Source organism: Ammospiza nelsoni, chromosome 1 (assembly GCF_027579445.1).
Source record: "Ammospiza nelsoni isolate bAmmNel1 chromosome 1, bAmmNel1.pri, whole genome shotgun sequence".
Lineage (NCBI taxonomy): Eukaryota > Metazoa > Chordata > Aves > Passeriformes > Passerellidae > Ammospiza > Ammospiza nelsoni.
This window is the reverse complement of record NC_080633.1, coordinates 120,245,912-120,258,400: the sequence shown is the minus strand read 5'-3', so window position 1 is coordinate 120,258,400 and position 12,489 is coordinate 120,245,912. Positions and strand designations below refer to the sequence as shown.

General features: G+C 35.2%; 1 protein-coding gene across 1 annotated transcript in view; it reads right to left on the bottom strand.

Moving 5' to 3' along the window:
- The window catches only part of C1H8orf34 (chromosome 1 C8orf34 homolog), a 149,345-nt gene that overhangs the window by 41,171 nt on the left and 95,685 nt on the right, over positions 1-12,489 (bottom strand). Inside the window, exon 8 of the mRNA XM_059476374.1 lies at positions 12,185-12,320. Coding sequence (XP_059332357.1) covers positions 12,185-12,320 — 136 coding nt within the window. The remainder of the gene's footprint in view (positions 1-12,184; positions 12,321-12,489) is intronic.

Below are 12,489 nucleotides of genomic sequence, written 5' to 3'. Positions count from 1 at the left end.
AATTCCTTCAGGGGCTCCAGGACAGTAAAAGGCACTCTCCAAGGAGGAGGGGGAAATTGCATGTCTAAGCACTGCAGCTCCAGCCATTCTCTCTGCTTTGCCTTGTGTCAGCTAAATTTTATTGAATCTGAATAAACACTGTAAAAAATTTTGGTTTCTGTGAAACATTATTCCTGAAAACACACATTTAATTGGAAAATTCCTGATCTCCATTGCTAAAGACTCAGTTGACTTCTTTTAGCTGAAAATGGTGAGAAGCAGTGAAAAGTTCGGAAAAGAATCCTTAGATCATTCAGCAAAAGGAGCAGTAAAGTAGTTTTCATGATCAGCCAAAACAGGTGCATATTTTTAAGGGCACAACAACAAACTTCTCTGAAAAACAGAGGTAGTGTCATGTTTGAATTAGAATCTTAATTAATGAGATTTTGACTTGTTGAATCACTTATTTTCCTTAAATTATTTCAAAGTAGGTTACCCATTCTCTTGAAAAAATCCTACCAAATACTTCCATGATTTATAGTTAGTTTCTTTATGAAGCAGTTATTATTTTGGAACAAAAATTCTAATACACATTTTATAAAATTAATTAATATCATGAACTTATTAACAAAAGAAACTTATTATATATATAACATTATGATGTTCCTTTGTCAGCCAAAGGGAATTTTAATCAGAGATGAGAAGAAGGGAAAATTTGGCTTACTGGACTTCCATTTTTTTTCTCCAAATCACCTACTTCCTTTCTGTAAGTTAAAACTTCACATCTACATCCAACCTTCTCTGATAGCACTGGAATACTGAGTTATAACTTTTCTAGGACAAATACACAATTCCAGGGAAGTTATAGCAACAGAGATCAGACAACAAAAGCTCTGAAAGGCCCCACACGCTTTTAGGTTACATTGAATGTTTTCTTGCACCTTTCCCTAGCAACCTCAACACCAGTAAGAGTATTTCAAGCTTCATAATCATCTGTCCTGACTTGCCTATAATAATGAGTTTACTTCACTCTTTGTTCCCAAACATACTGATCCAAATTCTGACCTCATGTACCTTGACTTACTGACTCCACAAGTTCTGCAGTCCATTATATTGCTGTAAAATCCAAAGTTTTTTCAGCACCTAAATATAAAGCCAGGAATTTCTGACTTAGTCCGTTTGTTTTACTAATGTCTTTTACAAATATAAAATATTAAAACTGTGCCATAAAAATTCCCATTGTATTCAAGGTACAGAGTCACAAAGATGTAAGTTTTCCAGTACAGACTGTACCGGTTAATATAATGGTAAAATTATATTACATAAATATTATTAAAAATATATAGGCAAAAGTATACTCTTTATCTGGTAAAACTCCTCATCAGCTTTAGCTACACACACTGCCTTCTTAATGAGGATTAGATTTTTTAAAAAGTTTATATGATTTTTAGATCACTGAACTGTAGAAGAAAAATGCCTTAGATCCTCTAACACAGGATTGAGAATTTGGTGAGCAATGAAAGTGGCTGCCACCTCTGAAGCAACAATAGAAAAGCTCTGCAGCATATCACCTTGTTATATTAAGAAATCAGTGCCATAGTTTCTGTTTTCACTCTACACTAAAATACAGGAAGCATCTGCATTGAAGAGAAATAAAGGATGAGGACTATTGGATTATCCTGCAGAACATTACCTAGGAAGGCAGACATTTCCAATATCAAACTATAAGAACACACAAATAAATAGAAATATGTAGTACCATCTCTAAATAAAATGTAGGAATATATGCTTAATGATACAATCAGCATGCTTTCCAATAGACATTTATAATTCATTCAAATCCACTTTAAAGAAGTGATGCAAGGTCACCAGGCATTGTTGTTACTATCAGCAATTCTATTCATGTGAGACATACAAAATTTATATTATTTGAGTTTCACCCTGATCTGAGATACAATGAATCTAAACTAACTTCATGTTCACCAATACCATTCAAACCACAGTCTGTTTCTTGCTTTTGCACTCACTTTCTTAAGGACACTATCTCTCAGTGCTTAAACATCAGAAGACAGAAAATTACTTGAAAATTCATAAAACCAGTGTTAAAAATGGATTTTGGTTGACATTCATTCACTTTTTGCAAACTAAACACATTGTTTTCCAGTCACTCTTGGAGATTTTTGTGGAAAGTGTCCACATCACCAATAGTTAATGCACAGCATAATGTTTTCAGCTGGTAATCAAGAATATACACTTGCTGAGCAAAACCTACACATTGACACAGCCTGCAAATTAATCTTTTTTGTGTGCTGCTTGCCTTTCCAAAATGTCTGAATGCAGGTCTTTGTGCCTTTAAATAAGTACATTCTGCAGTTATTTCTGAGGAGAAGCAAAAGTGGAAATATATTTCCCAGAGTAAGGAATCCATAAAGAGACTGAATTATCTAATCCTTTTACAAGATGGGGAATTAGGCCATTCTTATGGCAATCTTTTATCTGCTTCTGGCTTCAAACCATTATCTCACAGGAGAAAAATTACAGTCTTTGTCAGTCTTTTCAGACTTAACACTCTTTCTTCTCCTGTGAACCATTTTTCCTAGGACTTGTGAAAGAGTTTTGTGTGTGAGTGTGCATTTGTGTCTTTAAGAGCTATATTAAACTGCTATCCAGAGCCTCAAATTATGACCAACAAGCTTCCTCAAGTTCATGATCTCCTGGCTTCCTCCCTGTATCTTTTTCATCCAGAAGAAACTTCTGTGGCTAATATCCATCACATTGCTGTACAAAAACCAGAAAGAATCTCGAAACATTGCCATAGAGAATTAGCTTGCAAAGCACACATCAAAGAGAGCAAAGCAAAAGAAAGGTGAAAAGCTTGGTAAAGCACTTGTCTTTTTAAATTATTGGGGGGGTTAAATGGGTTTTGTAGGGGAAAAGAGAAAGACATGTCATGACAAGATCTGCAAATGAAGGACAGAATGAATTGGATGTTGCCTTCCATTAAATTGAGACAGAGCAGAATAATTTTTAGGACCAGCACAATAGTATTAATTTAATATTCAAATATGCTCTTACTTCCTTCATTTTTATAAATCAAGACTAGGACATTAAAAAGGCCTTAAAAAATCCTTTACATCTATGGTTCTTAGAATTTGTCTGAAGGAGTTTCAAATGTTTGCAAGTGCACTAACCTGCTCAAACCAGTTCTCTCTTTAACAACCAGCCCTGAAACAAAAAAAACCCCAAAAAACAACAAAACAGGTACTGTTGAACAATAGTTCTAACAAAAGATAGTCTAGTGACATGCCACTAATTTACAGCATCTTGTGCTGCATTCTTCCTGCATAACCAAAACCACATATTAAAACCCTGTCAGGTAAGTCACAGTAGGGCTATCTCCAGACAAACTTGGTGCACTGCCATGTTACCCAAACTAGATTTATCATGATAAGGTGTATGTGAAATATGTAATTCACATGCAAATGTACCTAGTGCTCATGTTTCAAGTCTAAGTCTATTTTCACTAACATCTAAACACTTATCTTTCTTCAAACAAATGGAAATCTTCCATTACTTTTATGCTGACTGACAGCTTTTTAAGTCAAGAAAAACCAAGTCTACCTCACATGTGCATACTATAAGGAAATAAAATAGCTCTTAAATCTAACAGAGAGGGAAATACATCATCTGAAAACACTGGTCTCTTCATAGCTTATTATATTTTTTGATAACAGATGTTATTTGTACTATTACAGTATTTTGTGGAACTTCTGATAGGACTGAAATTATTGCTTGGTGAATTTACCAAGTGGGAAAAACATGTAAAAAAAGAGGGAGGAAAGTAGTCTGATCTTTCTGGGATTTCTGTTTGAGCACTTCATGTAAATCTCCTGTCTTGTATTGCTGCCCTCCCCAGACACTGTTAAGATTTTGAAAACAGAAAGACTTTGACCATTCTTCCAAAACACAATTCATTGGGAGTTTTCCATGAAATTAATTGAGGTTTAGGATTAAAAATTATACTATCTTGTGCACTTCAGAGGTCAAAATTGGATCCATGGACTCAAAAAAATAATTTGAAATCACACAAGCATTTTCTATTTTGCATACAGTAAGATGTTCCAAAGAAACAAAAGACAGTGAAAGAAAAGGCAAGTTAGTGTGTTACTCTTAAAACTTAGCAAGTCAGCCTACGAAATCTTAAAAAATTATTGATGGTCGTTGACTCTGATAACCATGAGCGCCAGTAAAAGCATTTTCTGAATAATTTTCTTCTTCACTTTTTTTCTTTTGTTTTGAAAGCACAAGATACCAAAGTGCTACACCACTTCAGGGAAGGAAAGATAGAGTGATTTATTTTTGCTGTACTTAGCACTTACAAAATCAAAAGACAATGAATACACTATTTTGGCTATTTAGGCACCAATACTGGGCAAACTAACCACTGCCCAAATGCAACTCATCGAAAAAGCAAAGTAAATATTTACTTTTTAATATTTTTTTTTGCCACAGCTTTTTCTTTTCCCATAATTATTTTCATTTTTCTACTTTATAAGAAGTTTTAACTAGCCAAAGGAAAAATATGGGGTTTGTTTTCAATTTTCCAAAGTGAAAGGAGATTTTTAAAAGTTATAAAGCAGGACCATATGGAGTTTAATTTACTTGTTTGCCACTATTAAAAGAGAAAATATGCAAATAAAACATTTTGTTTAGGACAAAGTCTGTGAAGCTGGCACAAACAAACATGAGGAAAATTCAGCTCTTTTAAACAAGAGGTCCAATAAAACTAAGGTTACAAAAAAAATAGATAAAGAAAAAAATAATGTAAAATAGTGACATGAGTAATCTGGAATGTTTAGTACTTTCTGCCCTATAATAATAGCCACTTAGAAATAATACACAGTCAGAAAGGTAATATGAAATGCATGACAGAAAAGAAAAAAATACATGTATGTAATCAAGAATTTTGATTTAGATTTGAAGACATAAACTTCCTCAAAGTCTGTACATGAACCCTAATCACAGAATTTTTCCCTCCAACATTCATTCTGTACCAACTACCTCAGTTTGGAAACACTTTTCCCGCTTGGTACTTTGAAGTAATTTGTTCCCAAGTTTCAGGAAAATTAACAAAGCAGAAATTTCTGCCAGCAACTGACTCACTAAACTGGCTTACCACTACTGGGCAGACATACAAAGACTATTCTTCATGCAAATACAGGTACCAAACCACACATATACCCGTGCCCATTCCCCAGTATTACATCACAGTGTACAGAGTCAAATAAGGGATTATATGGAGCACTTGAGAGGTTATTCTTTCTGAAACATCTGTGTATTATTGATTATTAATATTAGAGTCTATAAAGAAAAAGAGGGAGTTATTTTATATCCACTGTGATCAAGTTTTGCTCTAATTCCATTACCTCTTAACACTGCAGTTAAAGGGATGATAAGAGCTCAGGTAAACATACCAGAACTACCTTTAAGTTAGCATCTGCAGATTTCCTTCACAGAGCAGTTTTGACAATTCATGTAGCAGCTAAGGAATATTTGCACATGCAGAACTTTCCCTGCTAGAATTCAATGCAGACATAGCTGTTTATTATGTCACCCAGGCAGCACACACTGTTACATATGGTCAAGAAAAGGGGAAAACAGCCAATGGAGTTTCAGTGCCATTTATTCCTGCATGCATTTTCATGGTATTACTCCCTCTGAGGTGACTGATGCCAGAATGCTCAGTTTGAGAAAGAAATCTTACAGCCTGACTTGAACAGCAGCATTCTGCTAAAAACAGAGCAAAAGCATCTACTGTGATGGTTTAGTCTAATTTGGCAGAGCATAAACCTAGACCAAGTACCAAAAAAATGTACCAGTAGCAAAAGTTACATCCTTTCTTCTGCCAGGACCTATGGCATCTCTAGAGGATGCTGGATGTTGACCCTTTTTCACCCTACCTGATCAGCCTCTATCCCAATGTTGCATGGTACAGTATCCATTCCCTGACACCTTTCCATCCCCAGTTCTAGAGTTATTTTGGGATTACATGCCAGGGCAAGGTAGGAGAACCCATCTAATTTCAAAACACAAGTCAGCCATACCAGTGGTTTCTGTTCAGGGAACACAATGACATTGAGAGTAGACTTGTCATAAACAAGAAGGAAGGGATCTTGTGCAAAGTGAAAGCTGAGGAACCTTAGTAGGCTTCCTTTCTTTTCTTGAGGAAATCTTCCAGGAGTCTATCACCATTGTCTGTTTTTTAAATGTAGACTTTAAACAGTATTTATTAACTTCCTCATAAAGGTAATTTCATTAAGTTTTCTCTTTGGTGTCTGAAGTTTCAGGAGTGTTGTCTGGGGACAGTGTATACAGTAAAATAGCTTTTTAACAGCAATTTTTTTCTCTCTTTACAGTCATCAGATTTTCTGCTTTTGATAGTTAAACTAGATTCACTTGTCAAGCTTCAGACTATTTTCTTCACAGCTCATTATCAAGTTTTCCACCAAATGCTTCTTTATGACCTCAAGTTTCATTAGAATCATCAGAGCTTTGTGGCACTGAGATAAAGCACTTTCATACAAACGCTAAGATTATAAAACAGTTGAATTCCCCAGCCAACCAAATAATTCCTGTTCCTTTCTAGAGATATATGATGGCCAATTCAAACAATAGTTCCATAGTTTCCACCATTAATCTGAAATTATGTCAAATTATAGCTGGCTCCTTCATTTCCTTTGTCTCTTCCTCTGTAGGTTCCTAGTTGTCAGGGCTCTATGTCATTAAGATCTGCTCAAATTCCATTGACTTACTGCAGAGAACTAATATGTGATTCTAAATTTCACTTAGCACCACATAGTTTATATGATTATATTCCAGGCATCAATGTAGTGGAGACTATATTGTAGGAAACCAAACTTTAAAAAATCCAAATTGTTAAAGAAAAGGTTACTGGTAAATAAACAAACTAACTTGAGGACTGAAGGACAAGATATCTTGAAGGTGTAAAAGTCAGAGATGATGAGCAGGGTAAGGTTTCACAAGCAAGGGAAACTGGCATGAGAATTTCTGAGTACTTTCTTCAATCAAAGTTTTCCAAAAATATCTACATTGGCAGCACGCACAGAGTACCTCATTTATTCTACATTAACAGATCAAGGATACAAGTTCCTACACTTGAACTGTACTCCACATCCCAAGGATGAGAGAAAGAAAAGCTCCATTTTATTTTTTTAATGTATAGATGTACTTTGTTTGTTTATATCTATATTATTTGATTCCTCCAGTATGTTAAAAGGCCTCACTATACTGTCCTTTTGCTTTAGCTAATCTTAAAATATTAACTAAAACATTGCATCTCAACCCTACATTTGTATGCGACTAGTGTTCCTTCCTAACATTCTTGTTCAGAAGCCTTCAAGCTTGTGGCACAGTATGTTTTCTATAATCCCATTTCTTTTTTAATCACATGCAACCCCTTTTTTGTATTCTATTGATGTTAAAAAGAATGAATGCAGCCCTTGCGCTATTAAAAACAAAAAGCTTCTTACTTTCAGGAATGCATTGGCAAGACTCCACAAGAACAAGATTTAACTTTTGAGCATGGCAATGGGCATACAAGGCTAATGGGTGGTCCTTAAAAAAAAGAAAAAAGAAAATGAAAAAAGAAAACCCCCTGTAATTCATTCAATAGTACATTAATATTATCTTTTACCTTATGGTTGATTAAATTCTTGCAAAACGCTCAATGTGCAAGTCACAATATATATCAGAATTATGGAAGTGGTGTTTGGCTTTTACAAATTGTCATTTAAATATCTATTTAACCCATACAAGTTTTGTTAATGTGTGAAAATGCCTTATAATTCATTGACCAAACCTGAAATGCATTTGTTTTTCCTGTATGTGAGAAAGGATTCACAAAAACATGTTACAGAATGAGTCAGTCTATTTTATAAGCCACTCAGAGCAACTGTGCCCTTGGACAAAGAAAGAATTATTATAACCATTTTACTCAAATAATCAAAATCCAGATCCATTTTAGTAGAAGTGTCCTTCCCAATTTTTCAGACTAAATAGAAAAAAGCAAACCTTCCAAATACAGGATGGGGATTTTCTGTAGCCTTTTTTCTGTATCTATAAACCTTGTTTTGTTCCACCTTGTGAATGATGTCACCCCTTTATTTAGATGACTTAATATGCTACTTAACTTGCCCTGTAGTCCAAGAGCAGCTATGGGAATAACATTGTTCTGGTAGCTACTTCCCCATTTGAAAAACCTCTTAAAGCTGTTATCCATCTGCATTTCGCTCATCGTGTGTGAAACATCTACACAGAAAACAGTAAGCTCTCTGTTTCTTACAGTTATATGCCAGACTACAAACCAATTTATACTCCAGTAGAATTAACCCTTCCTTTAGTTTCTCATCACCCTCTGGGGACTTTTCACAAAGGTTTTTTGGCATCTTGGTTGTTTTGGGGGGGATTTTTTTAGTTTTTTAAATCATAAGCTGTAAAAACCAATTTGGTATCATATCTTGACAGAATTCTCCATTTTTATTTCCTGAATGTCTGGGTGAAGAACTTTACCTTTTTTAAAAATTACAGACCCAGTCTGTGATAACTATCTACCTGTTTATTATTTGAGGATGATTGGTGAAATTATTATGATTAATGGTTATATATCAGTTTTTTAAAAAAGTTACAAGTTTGGGAGTTTTATTCTAGTTCAAATAATGTCAGTTCTGAGTATCATTTCTTATGATTCACAACTAAGTTTGTGATTTTGCCTAAGAGACTTAGGGCAAGTGAGAATATTTTCCGAAATGTAGTGTCTAAACATCATTGCAGGTTTCCTCCACAATATAAACTGGATTTAGTTTGTCTTGCAACAAAATTGGTTTTTATCTCTAACTATAGTCATTTCCATTTGGCATTCCTTTTTTGTGATACAAAGGGAAGGAGCTATACTGGCTCCTTTACAGACTAAATGAAGTCTGATCACAAGTATCTCAGCATGGAGGAAAACCATTGGTTTAGTCCGTTTTTTTTCACAAGTCATTGCTGTCATTGTAGGAAGCTCCAGAAGCCACAGAAATATAAGATATATAGCTGCACCCTATAGCAGGTGGTATTATGGGGCATACAAAATGAAACCAGCACTATTCTCAGGCTAAGGTTGCCTACACATAGCCATAGACCTGTTCACTCTAATTCTCAAATAATGAGGGAGCGCTAATGATCTATGGCAAGAAAATGTTATCCTAGAAGCAAGAGCATCCAAAACTAACACACTCTTTTAATGAAGAAATAGGGTGGAACTTCAATAAGAATAGTCATCCTTTCCAAGTGAGATACAAAATATTAAGCCAAATTACTTAAAGCTAGTACTGAAAAACTCCTTCAATTGTTTAAATAAACATCTCTCAGAAAAGCTCCAATATATCCAAAAAAGCAGGAAAACTTCTGAAGGAGGTATCATAGAAAGTAAATTGAGTGGTGAGTAATGAGAGCAAAGCATTTAAAAAAAGTACATCAAGGTTGAAAGAAATCAATTACTCATGCAAATGCATGAGTAAAATTCAACTTTTTGTATGAGCCAAGACGTGTTTCCTAATATTTGGAACTTCGCCAATTAAATTTCAAGTAAAAAGTAGCATTTCTCCTATCGACAGCCAAAATACCTTCCGCAAACCTAATCTGGTAATCTGACTTGACAAGGCCTATTATCTATACAACACCACTGCCATTAATCCCTCAAATCATTTCAAATCCCCTTGTACAACTGAAAAATGAGTAACATTAAGAGGAAATATACCTGTTTAATTGTAACCAAAAGCATGCATAACAGCTTTTATTGACTTCTTTTTAAATTGTATTCAAACATGTCTACAATCAAATCACAAAGTATTTATATATACACTGTACAGCACACGAGACTAGCTAGACAATGGTATATGAAAACATAAAAATATAATTTCTAAAACAAATTAATAGTCTAATAGGTTCTATATTTTGAGCTTACATTAACTATTAGCCTTTGTCATAACAACAGAAACAAAGACCAACACTGAGAAACTGATTCAATGAGACGATCTAATTTTATAGCACAGTGTTTTCAATGGCTGTTTCATTGACTGACAATCTAATTGCTCTTGAAATCAAACACGAAAAAACTGTCTTCATGTCTTTGAAGCCACTTGTTTCATGCAACGGTCTGTACCCCCTACTTCATCTGCTGCAAGAAGGTGCCAGACTAAACCCCTGTGAAGGTACTGAAGAGAGAGCTAATTGCACTAATAACTGTCTCAATGAGAGGAAAGGTGTCCTCAGTAAGAAGGAAGGAATACTCCAAAAGAATGGAGAGACTTTATCACCTTGAAGAAAAAAATGATAGCATCCTCACTACTGAACACAACAGAAATACTAGTTTGTCTCTTTTGACTTCCCTTGATCCTAAAGAGATGGTGTATTTTTTTAATTCCTCCAAAGTTTAAAGAAACTGCTAAACTGCAACAGGAGGAAAAAGAATCACAGTCATGAAGGTATCACCCAGTTCCTCACTGATTTCCTTAAACACGGTAGGGAAATCATTGAAGGTGCACAGGCAAAATAAAGCATTGTTTTGCATTCTCTGGTAAGTGAAGTGACAAAAGGGATCTTTTTCTCCTAGCTCATTTTATTTTAAAGGGCAGAATCGTTTATTACATGCAGTTAAAGAACAATACCAATAGCCAAGGTTGCTAGGTTTGGCTCAAGATCTGAACCCTTTGTTCCCTGGTGTGCAGGATTGAGAGAATATATACTATCTTGGCACCTGCTGTTAGCAGCTACTTAAGGGAATTCAAAACTTAATTAACCTTCATAGTAATCCATAAAAGATGTTATGTAAGTTCAGAACCTCAGAATTTAGAGAACTTAAGGTTTCTATATTCCTCACTTCTCTACTTCTTAATCCATGGACTATGGATGTCGGGTGAAAAAATGTGCCACGCTTTCATGTTAGGTAGTTGTTTGGAAACATTTTACAACATAAGCGCTTTTTTTGCTTGAATTGGGAAGAATTCCATGACTTGCATGTTTGCTCTTTTCTTAAAGCATAAGACCACACTGCTGACAAGCAAAACTCTAGAATTACAAGGCCATCCAGTCACTGCTGCTCTGACAGTACTGTGAAGTTCCTTGAGGCTCCATAAACCTGCTAGAGATGCTATTGCACGAGTGATTCAGTTTTGCCTGTAGTTGTGCTTCCAGAGCATCAGAAAATGTCTTGAAGCATGTCTTGTATGTCTATATAAGAGCTTCAGAAAAGTAGTAATTTATGAGCAAAATGGGGGAAAAAGTAGAAAAAAGTAGGGTGGCATATGGCCAAACTTTTGACTTAATTTCACCACAGGTTGCTTTTTATTTACAAGCGGCTAATCCGCTCTCAAACTACACAATAGAGCAGCCACTGGCAAAGGCAGGCAGATAAAATTGGCATGCCTCTATATTGTTCTTGCTAATCTGAACCATTAACAGAAGGGTGAGAAGGCTAGTTTTGTCATTTAAACAGGCTTAAATCCTTTCTCCAAATGAGCTTTTGTCTACATAGAAGAATTCATCCAGGAAATTTAAGGGGTTTCTGTTAGTGTTGCATTCTCGAGTTGACTAAGCTACAGGAATACTAACCTGTTTATTTGGTCTTCATACTGTAAATGCAGAAATTATTGCCAGTTGTCAAAACTAAAAGGGGTTCAACCTGACTAAATTATATCTCAGAGGTGAGACAGGATGAGATTATAAAGTGCTCAAAAGCAACTATTTGAAATCCTGAACTGCACCTGTGCAACTAAATCTCCATTTATACAGGTGCTTTTCAAATTGGATTTGAACCCTTAAATTCCCTGATTCATCCCCCGAAAAACCACAGAAGCTCAAATAACTAATGAAATTCAGAGATGGAAGGGCTCAAAATAGTTTCAAGCTGTGAAGCAAGGCCTAAGACTAACTATGTTCTTTGATTCACCGTCGATGCGACATATCAAGCATAAACATAAGTTGCACAATTCAAATGCCAGAGGTCATAGGGTAGCCAGTAGCTAAGTAATTATTTTTTTTTAGCACAGGAGAGGTCATCACCTGGTCCTTAAGCACAAAACACAGCCAAATACCTGGAGGAAAAAAGTGTATTGGTTAGCAAGATCTGGTTTTTTTTCGATTTTACCTGGCACATCTTGCACATATATTCAATGTGACCTTTGCTTGAGGCTCAGCGGTATGAGCACTTCGAGTTTGATTGAATTTGCTCCCAGAAGACACCACACTTGTTACTCCTTCCATTCTGAGATCATCTAGGTCCTCTGCAACAAGACAACAATGGGATGAACACATGATTAAATTTTGCAGCAACAAAGAAGCCTTACCTGTAGAATCACTAAAAATTGGAACTGCTCAAAAATCGGGAAAAAAACAGTCACTTGCATACTAATAGGAAAAGACATTTGAGAGCATTTTTATTTTTTATATATT